At 54.7% G+C, this 19,211-nt stretch overlaps 1 protein-coding gene across 3 annotated transcripts; it reads right to left on the bottom strand.

The window, feature by feature from the left end:
- Positions 1 to 4,691: 4,691 nt before the first annotated feature.
- Positions 4,692 to 18,361, bottom strand: SLC44A2 (solute carrier family 44 member 2 (CTL2 blood group)). Of its 3 annotated transcripts, none has more exons than XM_068664348.1 (22): positions 16,695 to 16,913; positions 15,116 to 15,164; positions 14,951 to 15,024; positions 14,752 to 14,836; positions 14,570 to 14,654; positions 14,348 to 14,464; positions 14,208 to 14,268; positions 13,815 to 13,938; positions 13,495 to 13,578; positions 13,092 to 13,204; positions 12,795 to 12,926; positions 12,453 to 12,552; positions 12,241 to 12,333; positions 11,895 to 11,979; positions 11,311 to 11,573; positions 11,148 to 11,242; positions 10,798 to 10,901; positions 10,505 to 10,578; positions 10,332 to 10,402; positions 10,090 to 10,178; positions 9,686 to 9,770; positions 4,692 to 7,605 (listed from the first exon to the last, which is right to left on the bottom strand). In XM_068664348.1, the coding sequence occupies exons 1-22, from the start codon at positions 16,732 to 16,734 to the stop codon at positions 7,499 to 7,501; spliced, it is 2,130 nt and encodes a 709-aa protein (XP_068520449.1). In that variant the 5' UTR covers positions 16,735 to 16,913; the 3' UTR covers positions 4,692 to 7,498. The 3 variants fall into 3 exon arrangements, with proteins under 3 accessions (XP_068520449.1, XP_068520448.1, XP_068520446.1); XM_068664347.1 differs by lacking the exons at positions 4,692 to 7,605; positions 16,695 to 16,913 and adding exons at positions 8,302 to 9,295; positions 18,205 to 18,361; XM_068664345.1 differs by lacking the exon at positions 4,692 to 7,605 and adding an exon at positions 8,302 to 9,295 and having other exon boundaries at positions 16,695 to 16,916.
- Positions 18,362 to 19,211: the final 850 nt, after the last annotated feature.

The raw sequence follows: 19,211 nt of genomic DNA on the forward strand, positions 1-19,211 counted from the left end.
TGTTTTTTTGGAAGAAAGTTGATTAAAGGGAGGATAAATTGGGTCATTTTAAGGTATTCCAGGAACCATTAAGGTATCAGGAACCATCAGAACGTAAGATCCGTCGTTCCGAGCCTCGGAACACAAATTAATGATGAAAATGCCCAGCTTTTTCTTAAATTGTTGGGAGACATCATTGATTTTGGTGGAGGTAAAATTATTTCTGTCTTTAATTTCATTTAATGGAACCACAACGCTCTAGAATCATTCGGGTTGGAAGAGACCTCTAAGATCATTCAAACTAGTGCCAAAATCCACCACTAAACCATGCCACTAAGTTTTTCCCACAAGAAAGATTTGGACCTGATAAAGCAAGATCAGAAAAGGGCCACAAAGACAATCAGAGGCCTGGAGCACCCCAACTATGATGGGATGATCAACTATGGGGATGTTCAGCCTGGACAAGAGAAGGCTCCAGGGAGACCTCATCGCGGTCTTCAAATAGTTAAAAGGGGGCTTATAAAAAAAAAAAGGATGGAAAAGGACACTTTACTCAGGTAGATGCAGATAGGAAAAGGAAGAATGGTCTTAAACTAAAAGAGTATAGATTTAGTTAAGACATGAGGAAATTCTTCACTGTTCAGGTATATGCAAACAATCAACCTAATTATGATCCTAAATATATATATATATATATATTATATATATATATTATATTATATATATTTATTTATTATATATAAATATATTTATTTATATATATATTTATATAAATATTTATATATTTATTTATATACATATATTTATTTATTATATATATTATTTATTATATATATATAATAATATATATATATATATATTATGAGGAAAAAAATATATATATAGCCAATATATATATATTTTTTAAAAATATATATATTATATATATATATAAAATAATATAAAAATATATAAAAAATAATATAAAAATATATATATATATTTTTTTAAATATATATATAGCCAATTTCTTCCATCACAAAGTGCTCCCAACAAAAGCCTTTGTGCTTTTGCCCTGCAGTCTATAAATATACTATTTTTGACCTGAAGTCCCTTGGGGAGCCTTTACACAACCCCCCCCACAGCAGGACTCTGCGCCTTGTCTCCTTCCAGGCTAGAACTGCCCCTGCCTGGCACGTGCTCTAAATACCTGGCAGATCCCCATACACACAATCCTCATCCCTGTCGAGGTTCAGCACTATCGAGGTTTAGACTTGTAGGCCAAGGGAGGTGATTGTCCCGCTCTACTCTGCGCTGGTGCGGCCTCACCTCGAGTACTGTGTGCAGTTCTGGGCACCACAGTATAAAAAGGACATGAAACTGTTGGGGAGTGTCCAGAGGAGGGCTACGAAGATGGTGAAAGGCCTGGAGGGGAAGACGTACGAGGAACGGCTGAGGGCACTGGGCCTGTTCAGCCTGGAGAAGAGGAGGCTGAGGGGAGACCTCATCGCAGTCTACAACTTCCTCGTAAGGGGGTGTCGAGAGGCAGGAGACCTTTTCTCCATTAACACCAGTGACGGGACCCGCGGGAACGGGGTTAAGCTGAGGCAGGGGAAATTTAGGCTTGACATCAGGAGGAGGTTCTTCACAGAGAGGGTGGTTGCACACTGGAACAGGCTCCCCAGGGAAGCGGTCACTGCACCGAGGCTGTCTGAATTTAAGAAGAGATTGGACTGTGCACTTAGTCACATGGTCTGAACTTTTGGGTAGACCTGTGCGGTGTCAAGAGATGGACTTAATGATCCTTAAGGGTCCCTTCCAACTCAGGATATTCTATGATTCTAGGATTCTATGATTCCATTTGCCATGCCAAGCCAAGGGCATGGGGCTTAGACCAAGGAGAAGGGACAGAAATGTGACAATCCACAAAACAGCCTGTACCCACTCCTCCTCTTTCCTCCCCTACCCCAGCATGCCACCAGGCAAAACGGATTAACAAAATCCCCCAACTCGTGGCCCACAGGGGCATCCACTCACCCTCACGCAAATTTCCAGCTTAGTCCGTGCCTACGACCTGGGCTACAAGAAGAGAAGATCATATCTGTGATGGACACATAAAAATTACGGTTCCTTGCCAGAAAAAAAAAAAAAACTCTCAGAGCCAGAAAAAAAAAAAAAATCCTCAGGTCCACAAACGCCAACAGGACATGAACAGCCCCAGCAGGGGGAATTGCAGACCCCATTTCCCCTTTCCCACCTTTTTTATCCTTTGTTGGGCTTAGCTCAGCTGCCCTGGTGATGTCCCCTGCCCATCACTTGCCCACCCCCAGCCTGCTGGTTTTTGGGGGCTTGGAGGGGGTCCTGGTGCTGTGCCAGAAGGCTGCTGGGACACCAGTGCTGCATGGGCTGCTGCAGGGATTTTAACTCCATCCCAGCCAGACCCAGCACGTGGGCTCACGGGATTCTTGGGCAACAGCTTGTGACAGTCAAAAAAAAAAAAAAAAAAAAAAAAAAAAAAGCAAGCCCCAGACTCTGAAAATAGGAAGCAGAAAGTTGAGTGTGCTTGAGCAAGCTTTACCCTTTTTTTTACCCTTTACCCTTTTTTAACCCTTTACCCTTTTTTTACCCTTTTTAACCCTTTACTTTTTTTTTTACCCCTTACCCTTTTTTTACCCTTTACCTTTTTTTTTTACCCTTTACCCTTTTTTTACCCTTTACCTTTTTATTACCCTTCACACTTTTTACCCTTTAGCCTTTTTAACCCTTTACCCTTTTTTTACCCTTTACCTTTTTATTACCCTCTACCTTTTTATTACCCTTTACACTTTTTTTTTACCCTTTACCTTCTTTTTTTTTTTTTACCCTTTACCTTTTTTAACCCTTTACCCATTTTTTACCCTTTACCCTTTTTTTAACCCTTTACCTTTTTTTTTACCCTTTACCCTTTTTTTACACTTTACCCTTTTTCTAAAACATTTACGCTTTTTTTTTTACCCTTTACCCTTTTTTTTTTACCCTTTACCTTTTTATTACCCTTTACACTTTTTTTTTACCCTTTACCTTTTTTTTTTACTCTTTACCTTTTTTTACCCTTTACCCTTTTTTAACCCTTTACCATATTTTTTTTTACCCTTTACCATTTTTTTAAGCCTTTACCTTTTTTTTACCCTTTACGTTTTACCCTTTACCTTTTTTTTTACCCTTATCCCTTTTTATCCCTTTACCCTTTTTAACCCTTTACCCTTTTTTAACCCTTTACCCTTATTTCCTTTTTTTTTTAACCATTTTTGGGATGAAAGCCAGCAGTTTCTGTTCCCCACACAGTCCTACTCGGTGTTTTCTCCAGCTGTTCCATTTCCTGGGGCAGAAGGCAGGCAAAGCGCTGCGGGCTGGTGCCTTTTTTTTGCAGAAACTGCTTTTCAATCAATCTGTGCTGTAGAGGAGCGAACCCTCAGGAGACAGCTGCCTGTTCATGGGGGAAATATAACCCGGTATGTCAGGCAGCGTGATCACTCATCCCCAAAACTGCTTTTTTGCAGCCTGCCTGCTCAGTAGAGGGCCCTGTGCCCTGCACAACCTCCCCAAGGCACCCGATTGAAGCTGGTGCTTGGTGTTAATGCCTTGAACCAGTGGGGCCCAGCTTGGAGGCCGGGCGTGTTTCCTGCTTTCCCATCACTCAGCTTTTGCCAGACCTCTTTCCCGAAAAAGGTGCAGGCTTTGCCCCTTTGAAAAGCCGATCTGGATAGGCTGCACCCATGGGCTGAGGCCCAACTGCATGAAGTTCAACAAGGCCAAGTGCCGGGTCCTGCACCAGGGGCACAACAACCCCAAGCAGAGCTACAGGCTGGGAGATGAGTGGTTGGAGAGCTGCCAGGCAGAGAAGGACCTGGGAGTGATGGTGGACAGTCGGCTGAATATGAGCCAGCAGTGTGCTCTGGTGGCCAGGAAGGCCAACAGCATCCTGGCTTGTATCAGAAACAGTGTGGCCAGCAGGGCTAGGGAGGTGATCGTCCCCCTGGACTCGGCTCTGGTGACGCCGCACCTCGAGTGCTGTGTTCAGTTCTGGGCCCCTCACTACAAGAAGGACATCGAGGTGCTTGAGCAGGTCCAGAGAAGGGCGACGAAGCTGGTGAGGGGCCTGGAGAACAAGTCCTACGAGGAGCGGCTGAGGGAGCTGGGCTTGTTCAGCCTGGAGAAGAGGAGGCTCAGGGGTGACCTTATTGCTCTCTACAGGTACCTTAAAGGAGGCTGTAGCGAGGTGGGGGTTGGCCTGTTCTCCCACGTGCCTGGTGACAGGACGAGGGGGAATGGGCTAAAGTTGCGCCAGGGGAGTTTTAGGTTAGATGTTAGGAAGAACTTCTTTACCGAAAGGGTTGTGAGGCATTGGCACAGGCTGCCCGGGGAAGTGGTGGAGTCACCATCCCTGGAAGTCTTTAAAAGACGTTTAGATGTAGAGCTTAGGGATATGGTTTAGTGGGGACTGTTAGCATTAGGTCAGAGGTTGGACTCGATGATCTTGAGGTCTCTTCCGACCTAGAAATTCTGTGATTCTGTGATTTTACAGAATTGGAGTGAGGCGAATGTACCGATCGTACCACTTCTGAGCAGAGGCCTGGCGGAGCAAGGGCTTGGACACGGGGGTGCCCCGAGGTCCCTTCCACCCTCAGCCCCTCTCTGAGTCGACGAAATTTTCGCCATCACGTCAGAGCCCCAAATGAGCCGCGTGGTGGGAGTGAGGTCCAAATAGGCACTTTATTTTTGGTTGGAATGCTGACATCAACGCAACCGCCGCAGGTGACATCGGAAACGCGCGCGTACGCTCCAGCTGGAGGTGTGTGCTCGCAGAGGGGCCCCGGTGCACAGCAGCTGTAATTAATGCCTCGGAGAAACACGTGGAAAAGGAAGGGGAGTGTAAAACATCAGCCCTGCAGCTTTCAAGCAGGGCCCTGGGATGATTTGGGGAATAACAAGGAGCATGCGTGGATGGCAGGGGCAGAAGGAGCATCTCGCAAGCGCAATTATTCCTAAAAATGTTTTTAAATACGTGGCTTAGGCACAGGAGGTGCACTCCCAGGTGCAGGCATCAGCCTGTGCTTGCAGAAATGGTGGAAGTCATCGAGCGAAGCCTTTCTGGATGCTAAAACCCTGCTGCGGCGTGAATACCATTTCCTCAGCAGGAAATAAACAGGATCCCCTAATTCTGCCCCTTGAATCCCAAATTTACACGACACAGCGGAGCCAGCCCCATGTCCCAAGCGAAGAGCACCTTTTCTTACATTAACAGTCCTTTCTCAACCTTCGTATTTTCAGACCTAACGATCTGTGGGGTATGTCGATGCAAATAAATGTCAGTTACTGGTGGTCCTGTTACTTTGGACAGCATTTCCAAAACCAAAGCATGAAGAGTTAACAGCTGACACCTAGGTGCAAGCAGTGAACTTGCCCTCTATACAGAAACTTCAAACAGAAAAAAGAAAGAAAAAAAAAAAAGGAAAAACACAACTCAAAACCTATACAAGGATGCCAGAGGAAAGGGGAAAAAAAAATAATAATTCAGGACCAGAATCATGCCCCAGAAAGAATTTCCTCATGGCTGCTACTGCAGCTGTAAAATTAATGCATTCCTATGATTGCTCCCACTTACCTACTGACCGCCTATCCTGAACTGAGAGGAGGATTCTCCTCTTTAATGCCTTATTTTTTTTAAAAAAAAATCTTTGCCCCCAAGTTAGCATCACCTCAGCACATGCCTGTTTCAACACCCGTCCCTGAAGCAGTACGGGAAGGGATCGCAGCAACAGCTGGAGAACTGAAACCACCGGGAAACGGCTAAAACCAAAAATATAGAAACCCCCGAAGCAGTTAATAGTGCAAATAGAAAACATCTCTTGTATCTTACAAAAATACTACAGGGATCTTAAGATTACTGAGAAATACGTATAAAAGAAGCAGAATATACCCTTGAGCACGAGTTACAGTTACACACGGCTAACCAAATTTAAACCCTTGTAATAAAGAAGTTTTGCAATTGTTAAGAGAAGGAAGTGCCTGCAACCCCACAAAGCTCCTGCTGCCTGCCCTGTGCTTTGGGAACTGCTTAAGTTCTCCACTTCACACCCCAGCAAATTTATTTTAAAGCAGAATAAAGCGCAATCAGATCAAATCTGTGGAGGTGACCACACCTGGGCGAAGCCTCCTCGAAATTGGCACACGTGGATCCTGCAGTTCCCCGTTCACAACAGCAGGGCCGTGTAGCTCCAGTGATCTGCTCAAAGGAAGCTTCGGTATTTTATTTGTGTTTTAATGCTCTGAGGCAGCGATATTTAACCTCCTTCAGTCTATTTCTCAAAAATCTCCCTCTTTTTTTTCTGATGGAAGCTGCTAGAGGTGTGCACCTTCCTATTAGAAAAAGCAGCTAGCTAAAAGTCCAGAAAACCCCGTGGCGTCTCAGGACGTAAGGCAACCTTGTTTGGCATTTGGTTTGCTTAAAATTACCTAATGTAAACCTAAAAAAAAAAAAAAAGATATATATGTATATATACATATACACACACACACTACTCCTTTACCATGCCCACAGGTGGGGGGGGTCTTCCTAAATCATCACGCAGGCAAAGCACCACTAGCTAAATTTGTTGGTGTCTTAGGGACACTTTGCTGCCACGTTTTGGGAAACATAATGCAGGATTTGTTCCGAGGATGGGGTGGAAGCTGTCAGCCCTTTCAGTGCGATGAAATAACTGCCCAGAGTTATTATTAAAATAACGCCTGTCTGTTCGTGGCCCCCTCGGATAGCTGAGCACCTTCAACCCGGGATTTCCTTCCACCTTCACACGTGGAGCAATCACGAGCTTATTCATTAAGTGATTACTTCTCTAATCTGCACCCACCAAAGCCCCAAAGCAGAACCCTAAAAGCGTCTTCGAAAGGCAGCAAGAGAAGCGAGGCTGTTTCTGCACATTCCGGCTCTCCGGGTGGGAACCAACAATTTCAACCAAATATTTTGGGGGGGCTGCAAGCCAGAGAGCTGCCTAAAGCCACCAGCAGGGCAGCTGCTTGGCTCGGTGGTCACTGCAATGCCTGGTTTTGTCCAGGTGCTACGAGGCCACCAAGCGCAGCTGCCCTGAACGTGACAGCATCATCGGATTCCTCATTTAGTTTAAAATTCATTTTGCTGTTGGCTTAATGCCCCTAAAAACCGGACTTAGCCTTGTGCTCGTGCCAGAGCCGGTCCCACGCTGCTTTTATCAACGCCAGCAGGTCCTGGCCAGAAACATCCCAACGTGGGACGGGCAGGGGCTGAGCCGTGCTGAGTTCTGCAGCCCTGACAATTAATGCCCGATTGTTAACGATCCCCCAGTCCTCTCGGCAAGGAGCCCTTCCCCGCTGCTCTGCGCCGAGCCTTGCTGGTGGTTTGGGTGCATCGAGACAGCATTTTCTCCTGGGACAAGCAGTGCTGAGCGCCGGGTGCAACCCCGCAACCTTGCTCCCGGCACGGGAAAGGGAAAAAAACGGAGGAGCGGGGAGGACGCGGCGGGCTCTACGCCTCCGGCTGGCCCTTGTTCTTCTTCTTCAGGAGCTTCTTCAGGTCGGGAGACATGAAGTACGGCTTCTCGGCCGAGCCATCGTTTCGCTCCAGGTCTTCCACTGCAACGAGAAACCCCCCCGCGCAGCAGCGGGGGCCACAGACAGGGGTTGGCACGGCCGGGGCACGGAGCTCAAAGGCAGCGAGGTGGCAGAGGAGAGCTGAGCCACCCGGCTAAGGAATATTCCTTTGGGGCGTGCCCGTGGCAATAAAGGTCTTTGAGCTCATCGTGGGGAGAGGGGACTTTCCCTCTGCTGCACCTAAGGGCTCCTGACGTGCGAACCGTCACAGCTGCTCCTTGTTTTAAAGGGAGTGCTGTGCTCTGTAAAACTTCCTCATTGTTGCTTGGAAGAATGCAAAGGTCTGTTGTTTTTTTTTTTGTTTGTTTGTTTGTTTTTTCCCTTGGGAAAATTTAACAGTGCTGCAGGAAGGAGCTGCGAGGAGAGGTCACCCTGGAGTGCTCCCTCCAACGCCCTCCCTGCTCCTGCTCCTCCCGTGTCCCGAATTGCTTGGGCCACAAGCACAAAGTGATTTTTGCTCCTTCTGCGTCCCGAATTGCTCCGGCCGCGAGCACAAAGGGATTTTGCTCAGCATTGCTGGCCCAGCACCCTACGCCCTCGCCAACACGCGACGCGCACACAGTAATTAGGTGCATTCCCAGCCCTGAACACACCGGTTGGCCTCGGCGCCAAACAGCTGCTCTGGCGAGAAAATCACAACCACAACAACAGAAAAAAACAAACCACAAAGCACCAGCGTCAGAGCTGAGCAAGAAGAGCTCTGGGATGTTTTGTAAGGGACGACGCCGGGACGGGAACCCAAGCGTCACCGCTGCGCCTTCGTCCTGCTGGAGACGGCGCTGCGTCTGCTCGGGGTTGGGGTGCAGGGGGAGTCGCCGAGGACGGCGTTCCCAAAGCCTTGCTCATCCTTGGGGCATCAAGAGCAAAGAAGGAGAGGACCCAGCCGTCACGAAGCCATCGTGGTCCTGCGGCTCCTTCACCCACAGATCAGCCAAAGCACCGACCAAAGCAGCTCTGGAGCAAGCAGAGCTCGTAGAGCCTCCACCTAGGGGCTCAAGCTCTGCGCCACCAGCAGGAGGACCCAAAATCTTTGTTAAAAGGAGGCTGTGAGCGAAAGCCTCAGCAGTTTGCAACCACCACCAGCTGCTCCTTTTAACCTCCTTACAACAACAGCAGGGGGGGGGTTCACCCACGAGAAGGGCGTGCTCTGCTTCACACCCAGCGCCTTGCAGGAACCGAAAGCGAAACGTCCGCCACCAAGCACGGGGATCCTCGGCTGAGCTGACCCGCTTGGCACAGGGCGAGGAGCAGGGGCACAAATTTTCCACCACCCAGGAGCAAACCCGGCTGCACAACAGCACCGGGCACCGCATGGCTCAACAGCTCCTGGCCACACGTGCCCAGCTGTGCAGGAGCCCAGATTAACTCCAGATTTGTTCCTTCCATACAAGAGTATTCATTTTCGGGCGGGGAGATGGGGTTGGTACAGCAGGGAGAAGCCAGCACACCTCCAGCCAGGAGGACCTGGAGGACACCCAACTGGGAGCTCTGCACCAACCGTGGCCGCAGGAGAAGGCTGCTGGGGCCACGCAGCCACCCCGGGGCCAGCCCTAGCCTTGGCTATCGGTGTTTTTGGAAGGCTCTAGGGTCCCCTTCAGCAGGATGGCACTCAGCTCGGGGGACATGTAGTAAGGCCTCTCGGGAGATCCATCGTTCCTCTCCAGATCTTCACCTTTTCACAACCCCAGGAGGAAGCAGCCGGGATGGGGAGAGGGGAAGGAAAGAGTGGGAGAGGCCAGGGAAGGGCAGGGCAGAGGTGAGAGGAGGAGGAGAACAAGGAGAGACATGAGGAGGGGAGGAAAACAAAAGGAAAAAAAAGGAAAATTGAAGTTAGTAGCAGTTAGGTTCCCCAAAAACCAAAGCACCGAAACAGAGAGAGACCCAGAGACAGGCTGTGGGCTTCCAGGTAGAGGGGAGAGAAGAGGCTGGCAGGAAGGCAGGTGGAAGGTGGGGAAGGAAAGAGTGGGAGAAAACCCTACGGAGAGGCCAGGGGGGCAAACCCCGGGGTCCAGATGGCTCTGGGGCGGGGGGAGGTTCGGCTGCCCAGCGGGGGGACACTTACAGAAGCAGAGGAAGAGGGTGTCCACGCACATGCCATAGACGCTGAAGAAGCCGTGGGCGATGAGGTAGGAGCCCACGATCACCGTCTGGAAGAGAAACGCTGAGGTTAGGGGGAACCTGGAGAGGAGGAGAGAAGTGCTGAATCCCAAATTCCCTGGTGGGGGTGGAACAGAAAGGAACAGGGAACAAAAGGAGTCTGCAGCAAGGGTGGACGGAGCCAGCCCGGATGGCAAGACGCCTTCTCGCCAGCGGCTGAAACAAAGGCTCGTTTCAGTGGGGATGGAAAATAATCCTTCACAAAGCAGCTCTGCAGAAACGGCCAGCGGAACAGCATTTTTAAGGCATTCTTGCTAAGGATTTCTTTTAGGATTTCTAAATTCCCCAGCGGGGCAGAAAGAGGCTCACCAGTATGGGAACCCAGTAGTAATTCAGGGACGGCGCCGTGTCTTCGACCAGCTTGATGCGATGGGTGAAGAAAAAGAAGGCAAGGACTCCTGGAAAACAAAATCACACAAATGGACCTCATTCTGCAGGAACCTGGGCAGAACGAGGGGGTTCGGGGAAGGCTCTTCCCAAAAAACAGGGTTTGGGAAGGCTCAGGGTATAGCGAATACCCCAAGGAGAAGCTTACGCTGGCCAATACTTACCAACACTGCCCACGATGAGGAGTTTGCCGAGGAAGAAGAGGAAATCGGTGACTTTATCCAAGACGGCCACCCTGGGAGTGAGAGAGAGGTGAGCGCCTGCTCCCAGCAGATATTTGGCTGCCTTTTTGTCAGCAGGAGGGACCTGGACACCGGGAACTCGAGCAGGACCTCACCTGATGATGTTCCTCATCAGCAGGAAGAAGGCGTTCCTGGCGGAGGTGCAGAAATTGGTGCCGTAAACAGCAATCTAGGAGGGGTCACAGAAATGGGGGCAGAGAGGTGAGGAACAGCACTGTGCAGAATGGTGAGGCTTTCCAGCAAAACAGCTAGAAAACGCTGAAAAGCTTCGTTTTCCCATGAAATTGAGAGGCACGGGTCTCAACAGCCTCCCAAAGTCAGCCTACGCATGCCAAAGCCCCCCCAGAGTTAACAACCTCTTGGGTGCCCAAGACCAGCAGCCCCTTACCATGATGTAGGCGTTTCTGTTGAGGAACTTGATAAATTTTTCCAGGCACCAGAAGCAGCACTTGAGGCAGCTGAGGAGGAACTTGGCGAATTTGTTATCTGCAGCTGGAGGAACACCAAGGGATGGGAGGGTGAGCAGCTGAACCCAGAGACCCCCCTGCAAGCCTCAAGGTGCCCACGTCCCCGTCCCAGTCCATCTGGTCCAACCCCTGCTCAAGCAGGGTGCTCACGACCACCTCCAGGAGCACCTCAAGGGAGCATCTCCAAGGAGGGGGACGTCCCCCATGGGCTCCGGTCCCGCAGAGCCACCGGCCATGCCCACCTCCTCATTTCCCAGCCCCGTTTCGGTACCTTTCAGCCTGTGGTCCAGGTACTCCAGGATCACCCTGATGACTTGGACGATGGCAAGGATGAGCGACCCGAAGGCGAGCGAGCCGGTGTGGTACCTGGGAAAACCACTCCGGTTAGACACAGAAAACCCCAAGGAGCTCGTGGTGCTCCTCCAGGGACGTACCGGAGCGCGCGGCCGAAGGCAGAGAAGAGGGGGAAGGCGGGCATGTCGTCGGGTTTCTTGAAAGCCCAGTAGTACGAGGCGAAGGCGCCCGCCAATGTCACCTGCCCCAGCGCGATGACGAAGTTGACGAGCCAGAAGAACATGAAGACGTTGAAGAACTGGAGGACGATGAGGTACTTGTGGTACGCCGTCTCTCCCCCGTAGAACGCGAAGAGGCACTGGGCATCGGGGCACAGCTTGGTGACGTTGGATGTGTTGAATTTCTGGGGGGGGGAACAGAGGAATTTTAGGCACGTGAGGCGGACCGACAACGTCTCGTGGTCAACCCAAAGCCACGCTGGCTTCCAGGAGACTTGATCCTGCTCAACGTATCGCACGTTTGCTCACATCAAGAAGCAAGCTTTGCACATACAACAGCTTAAAGAAAAATAACAGCACGATGGAAGCGAGTTCAAAAGTGGGGGATTTTGCTTGTAAGAGCCTACAAGGCTCGAACGACCACCGAAGTATTTTTTTGTGTAAGAAACAATCTTCTCTTTCAGGGGTAAAGCATAGCATTGGGCTGAATTTCTTGACATCCTCACCTCTGGGCTGCAGGTCTGCCCAGAAAACTGGCACGCCGACTCGTTGAACACCTTATAGACCGCCTCGTTGGAGGTGGAGAGGAAGCTGCAGCAAGTTAAGGAGACACAACTCGACAAAAACACGAGCCTGGACCCTCAGCACACCCAGCTCCGCTTGGCTCTTGCCAACCTTCTGCTTCCCTACGTTGGGTTTTGTTTCTTTTAACCCAGAGGCCGCAGCTGGCGGCTTTGCAAGCGGATGCACCCCTGACTCTGGCACGAGTTCAGCACCCTGGAGGACTTGCAGTGTCTCCACGGCTTCCTTCCCCTGGAGCCAACGCGCAGGAAAAGGAAGGAGAAAGGATACACGGCCGTGCTGGCCCAGTAGGCGATGCAGAGGCACAGCAGGAAGAAGGTGCACAGCGGAAACAGCAGCGACATCATGATGTGGCCAACAGCCCTGCCGAGGACGGGGGAAGGCGGTTAGAAAACCCGTGGAAGTCCTCGTGAAGACGGGGACACCCCCCTTGTCCCCTCCCGTCGCCAACGGGTGACCACGGGGGCCGCGGTGGCCCCTACCTGCTGGCCTCCTTGATGAGCGCGATGGCGATGAGGATCCTCTTGCGGAGGAAGATGAGCAGCAGGATGATGATCACCTCCACCACGCACAGGATGATCACTGGGAGGGAAAAGGGGAGCCCCATCAGCGCGAGGGCACCGTCCGCCCTCCCCTTCCCAACCCACCGCTGCGCCCTGCGCTCCCCAAGGGACGTCCAGCACGGCCTCGACGCGCTCCATCCCGTGCCATCGAGCACAGCCCCTCTCCATAGCCCAGATTTTTGGAGAGGGCCACCAAGAGGCCAAGAAGGCCCCAAAATCTCTGTGCTCTTCCCTCCCGAGCACGTTTTTCCGTGGACTCACTGAAGGCCAGCCACGTCTGCCGCAGGTGGAGGTAGACGCGCAAATCCGTCTGAAAGCCGAGGTCGGTCAGGGAGACGTCGGAACCAGCCTCCCCCTTCAGCTGGGTGTACTCCATGTAACAGTGGAAGATTCCTGGGGTGGGAAGCAGAAAATCGTCCAACTGGCACTCGAGAGCGAGGTGCTGCTCGACCCCAGCAATATTTGGGTCCAAGGATTCAGCCTGGGGGGTGCAAAAAGGATGGAAAGGAAAAGAGGGAGAGCACGGAGAAGGCTCCCAGCCCCGAGGACATCGCTCACCGTAGCCCAGCACCAGGATCACCAGCACGATCATCACCCAGACCATGATCCCGGCCAGGAAGCGGAGCAGGACGATGAAGATCAAGCTGGCCACCATGGCGATCACCAGGCCTCTGCGGGAGGAAGAAACAGAAACTGGGGTGACAGAAAGGGACTGGGGTGGGGGCGAAATTGCTCCAACACGCTCCAAAAACCCCCCGTGCCACTTCCCACTCCGTGGTCTGGGAAGGGGACAGCTCGGTCCTTCAGGACCTGCTTGACTTCAGCCTCTACACCCACTGCCACCCTTCTGCTGTCAGCTTTGGATGGAAATTATGCAAAAGTCAGGAAAAAAAAGGCAGAAAACGGTGGGGGAACTCCTGAGCTTCGCCCCTGGGGAGCGGGTGCCGCGCGTTCTGCTCACATTATGATCCAGTACCAGGAGACCGTGTAGTCCTCAAAGATCTTCATGGCCAGCTGCCTCATCTCCAGGACCACGTTTGCTTTTCTGGAACGCAAATAAATAAATAAAATAGTAATAATAATAATAACATCAATAATAATAATAATAATAATAATAATAATAAATAATAATAATAATAAAAAAAAAGCAAGAGGCAGGGGAGAGAGTCGGTGTCCACTCTGCCTGCGGCACTGCAGACAAAATCCCCGTGGTTTGCCCCCCCCCCAAAGTGGTGATAACGCAGCAGCCCCGGCGCTGCCCCCGCAGCCCCCGGCACCCACCTGGCCCCCTCGAGCAGGTCGGTGACGTTCCTGCGGTTCCCCTGCCCATCGTCGTAGGTGGTCTCGTTCCCCACCATGATGACGCCCTTCTTGGCTTGGATGGCCGGGAAGCAGCGGCGAGCCACTGCAAAAGAGGGGGCTCAGCAAACGTCCCCCCCCATGGGACACCCCCAAACCGGCAACCCCAGGGATGCTGCTGCTCCCACCCAGCATCCCGAGGAAACAAAACCCACAGCAGCACTCAGAAAGCGACCCGAACCTCCCCCAAAATCCCCGATGGGTGGCTCAGATCCCAAAAAACAAAGCAAGCACGGGCGCTTCCCCAGCCCTAACGAGCAGAGTCCCAGCTTGTTAATGAATTAACGGCAGCTCGTTAGCCACCTCCAGACTTACGTGGGGTGCTGGGGAAGAGCATGGCCGGGCACTCCTTGTCCCTCAGCACCTCGATGGGAGCCTGGATGGGGACAGCAAGGGGGAGGTGAAATTCTGGGGCTGGGATGGGACAAATCCCCGCTCGGGGCAGCCCGACGCACCTTGCTCACGTCCCGAAATTCGGGCACGCAGAACTGCCGGTAGTACTCCAGGTTGGCAGGCACCTTGGAGGCAGTCAGGTAGGTCATGAACCGGTCCGGACATTTGCTCACGCAGATCTTGGAACAAGGAAAGAGAGGAGGAGGTAGGGAACCTTTCATTTTGGGGCATTTTTCTCTTTTTTTTAAAGAAAAAAGCTGCGTCGTTGGGGCATCCAGAAATACCTGCGTGGTCGGGCACTGAAACTCCAGCAGCACCAGCGGGCTGGCACACTTCACGATGTCGAAGTAGAAGAGGAAAGGCTTGCCCCTGCGAAGAAAACGGCCCAAAAAATGCCACCCTGAGGGCATCACGACGCCAGCGAGCAGCACACGAGGAGGGAGAATTTGGGGGGGGGGGCACCTACTCGTTGGCCGTTCCCTGATGGCCGCAGAACTGCCCGCGGCTGTCGGTGGGGTAAATCACCTTCCGGGGGTCCCCGTGCGTCCAAGCTGGGCAGTGGGGATAAAACGGGGGCAGTTTTGGTTACCCCATCCCCACCTCTGTTTCATCCGAGGAGCTCGCAGCCCCTCGGACCCCCCCCACCCCCCCGGGACCGTACGTACCCACGATGCCCACCACGACGTAGCCCACGATGGCGAGGACCAGCAGGATGCAGCAAGCCACATCGGTGCAGCCCCTGGGGCCAGGAAGAGGAGTGGGGGGGGACATGAGCACGGCCACCGGCCCCCACCAGGGGGATTTGGGGACGGGGGGGGCGCTGCTCTTACCTGTCGTAAATGGGACCTTTGAATTTCGGGTCATATTTCTGCGGCGTCCCTGCGGGGATGGAGAACAAACCGGCTCAGTTGGAAAAACCACTATGGGGGGGGGGAGGAGGAGTTTTCCCTTCGCTTCCCCGACGCCTCCCCAAAGAGGCAGGGAAACCTCCGCGCCCTTGGGAACCCGCTGGGGCCACCGAGACCAGGCTGCTGGGGTGGGGGGGACACAGCCACACGACCCCCCCATCCTGTTCCCATTGCTGCTGGAAAATCCCCAGCCCACCCTTTAGGTTTGTTTTCCCCTCCTTGTGACAGCGACGCACAAAAACCCAAATCAGACGCGAGCAAAGCAGGAGCCGTCCCCGTGCATTCCGGGGAGCCCCAAATTTCCAACTCTCCCCCCCAGTTTTTAAACATAAGGCCTGGGAGAACCAGGAGCAGGAGGAAAATAATCTCCAGCTGCCATTTCCCTCCTTCGGCGCCTCGGCTTTCCAGGCGTGGAAGCAATTATCCCCTTGGAGAGCGAGTTTCCCCACAGCTCTTTCCAAAATCGTTCCCCGGCTCCTGAAGCCTGCGCCCTGCTCCTGCCCGGCAGCCCGGTGGTTAAGCCGCGCTCCTTCGCCCCTCGTTATTTTTAGGGTGGGAATTCAGCCAGCGAGGCCAGTTTCGGTGTGGGAGCGGCCGGGAGCTGGGACACGTCTGCTTCGAAGCAGTTCTGGGGTGCTGGGAGCTGCCCCGTACCAGGACAAGTCGATTTTGGGGTGTCCAGAGCAGCCCCGTATCAGGGCAAGTCACTTTTGGGGTGCCCAGAGCAGTCCCAGACAAGGAAACATCAGTTTGGGGGGGCCTGGAGTGCCTGCTACCAGGGAGACGGCTGATTCAAGGCACTTTTGGGGTGCCTGGAGCAGCCCCACGCAGGGAACACATCTGTTTTGGGGTGCTAGAAGCAGCCCCGTGCTGCTCACATCGCTTTTGGGGAGTTTGGAGCAGCCCCACACCACACACATTGGTTTTGGGGTGCTTGGAGCAACCCCATGCTGCACACACCAGTTTTGGGGTGCCCAGAACAGCCCCACACCACGCACAGATCAGATTTGGGCGCACACTTTTTTTTTTGGGGTGCTTGGAGCAGCCCCACACCATGCACGTTGATTTTGGGGTGCCCAGAGCAGCCCCACACCCATCAATTTCAGGGTACCCATGGAGCTGCGCCCCCACGGAGCGACCCCAGCATTTTTTGGGGTGCGACACCGCACCCCAAAACACCCACTCGGGGGGCTCGACCCTTGCACGGCGCCCTCGGTGCCCTCGGCGCCACCGCCCCATAAACAGCAGATCCACCCGGTCGCCCTCGTTACCCATTAACCTCATTAACCTCCGCGCTAACGAAGGCCTCGGTGTTAACGAACCCTGGCGGCAGGAAGCCCGGTGAACCGAAGCGGGGGCCGCGCTCGCGCTCAGCCTTATCTCGGCCTCTCCAACTTCCTGCACCCCGCTCCTCGCTGCCGCCCAAGGTTCCTCCGGCACCGGGGTTCGGGGGCAAGCCCCGCGCCCCCCTCCCCAAATCCTGCCGCCCCCCAACCCTTACCGTGCTTCCCGTAGTAGTTCTCCTCCTCCTGGTCCCCCATCCCCTCGCCGCTCGCCCCAAAACAGCCCCTGCGCGCTCAGCCCTGGGCGTGCCAGGAACCTCAGCAGCGAGCAGCCAGCCGTGCACGCTACAACATTAAAGGCGCAGCTGCTTCATCCCCTCCTCATCCTCATCCTCGCCCCACAACTGCTTCATCCCCTTCATCCCCTCCTCTTCCTCGCCCCGGCACCCAACGCCCACGGCGGGCACCACCCTCGGTCCGCCGGTGGCGTGGCGCGGTGCCCGCAGCCGGGTTTGGTGTTGTTTTTCATCCTGGTGGTTTGCTATATTTAGGGGGGGTAGGAATAAATATTTTGGGTGTAAATAAATATTTTTTTTTGGGGGGGGTTATAAATAAAGAAGCGTGGCGCTGGGCGGAGGGTTGGGGACGGTGGCGCCGCGATGTCCCCGCGGCTCATAGGCTGCCGGTGATGTCAGGGCGCCGGGCTCGGCACCCCCCGGATGCGTCGCGGAAACAAAAGAGGAGAACGGGGGGGGGGCAAGATTTGTGACCCCGCTGTGCCCCCCCCCAGCCTGTGGGGACGCCGGGACCCCCGGCTGGGTGTCGGAGGACGGTGGCACCAATCAGTGCGCCCAAGTCCGGGTGGTGGCACCCCAGGTGCCCCACCCTGGGACTGTCCCCGTCTCACCGCGCACAATTCGCCCCCCCCCAAAAAAAAACTCGGTGGTCCCCAAAGCTTTGGGGGTCCCAAAAAAAACTCGGTGGTCCCCAAAAGCTTTGGGGGTCCCCTTCAAAGCCAGCGACCCCTAAACTTGGTGGTCCCAAAACTTCACAACCTCCACGCTCGGTGGTCCCCAAATCCAGCAGACCCCAAACCACCGGGCCCAAAACCCCAAAATCTCCAAACGGGGTGGTCCCGAAACGGGGTGACCCCAAACCGGGTGGTCCCCAAACCGGGTGGCCCCCACACTTGGTGCTGACCGTACGCCCCCCCCTCCCCAAAACTCAGTGCTCCCCAAACCTGGTGCACCCCCCAAACCCAGCAGGCCCCAAACTTGGTGGCCCCCAAACTTGGTGACCCCCAAATCTGGTGGCCCCCAAATCTGGTGGCCCCCAAATCTGGCAGCCCCCACACTCGGCAGTGACCGTACCCCCCCCCGAAAAGAAAAACCCTCAGTGCTCCCCAAACCCAGCAGCCCCCACGCGTGGCAGTCACTGAACCCAGTGGCCCCCTCCCCAAATTCGGTGCTCCCGAAACCTGCTGACCCCCAAAACCTGCTGACCCCCAAAACGTGGTGACCCCCCCACCTTGGTGGTCCCCAGCCCCCCACTGCCCCCCCCCCCAGCAGCCCCCCTCAGGGCCCCCCAGGCAGGCTGCTGCCGGGGAGGGGACCCCCAAAACGGGTGGGGAAACCGGGGGGACCCCCCAAGGAAACAACCGATGGGGGGGGGTCCCGGGGGTCCCCAAGGGTTCTGGGGGTCCCGGGGGTCCCCTCCCCGCCCCGGTACCGTAAGCGCCGTCGGGGTCCTTCCTCCCCCCCATGGCGGGGGCTCGGGGATGCTCCGGGTCCCCCCCCCCCCGCCGCTGCCGTTCCGGCCGCTCCCGGGGCGTTGCGCCTGCGGCTCCGAGCAACCGGGGGGGGCGCCGTTACCGTGACCCCGCCCCCCACCCCCTGACCACGCCCCCTCCTCTTGATCCCGCCCCCTTGACCCCCCCCCAATCTTTTTTTCATCCCCCCCCCCCTTCTGCCTTCTGCCCATCACGGTTGGGCTCGGTGCTGCGGGGGGGGGGGGTACGGGGGTTTGGGGGGGCAGCAGGAAGCCCCCCCAGGATCAGGGTGAGGGGCTGGGTGTTGGGGGGGCTGTTGAGAGCCCCCCCAAGATGAGTAGGGGGTCCTGGGGATTGGGGGGGGCTGCAGGGAGCCCCCCCAGGGTGGGTTGGGGGTCCTGGGGTTTGGGGGTTGCAGGGAGCCCCCCCAGGATCGGGGGGGGTCCAGAGTAGGGGAGGGGGCTGCAAGGAGCCCCCCAAATTTGGGGGAGGCTGGGTGTTGGGGGGCTGTAGGGAGCCCCCCCCCAGGGTGGGTTGGGGGTCCGGGAGATTGGGGGGGGGCTGCAGGGGGCTCCCCCGGGGTGGGGTCCCGGGGTTTGGGGGGTTTCAGGGAGCCCCCCCAGGATCGGGGGGGGGTCCAGAGTAGGGAAGGAGGCTGCAGGGAGCCCCCCAAATTTGGGGGAGGCTGGGTGTTGGGAGGCTGTTGGGAGCCCCCCCAAGATGGGTAGGGGGTCCTGTGGATTGGGGGGGGCTGCAGGGAGCCCCCCCAGGGTGGGTTGGGGGTCCTGGGGTTTGGGGGATTTCAGGGAGCCCCCCCAGGATCAGGGTGGGGGTCTTGGTTTTTGGGGGGCTGCAGGGAGCCCCCCCAGGATCAGGGTGGGGGTCCAGAGTGTGGGTGGGGGGGGCTGTGGGGAGCCCCCCAGGGTGAGGGAGGGGGGTCCCAGGTGTTGGGGGCCTGCACAGATGC

This window comes from Anas acuta, chromosome 32, assembly GCF_963932015.1.
Source record: "Anas acuta chromosome 32, bAnaAcu1.1, whole genome shotgun sequence".
In the NCBI taxonomy this organism is placed as follows: Eukaryota; Metazoa; Chordata; class Aves; order Anseriformes; family Anatidae; genus Anas; species Anas acuta.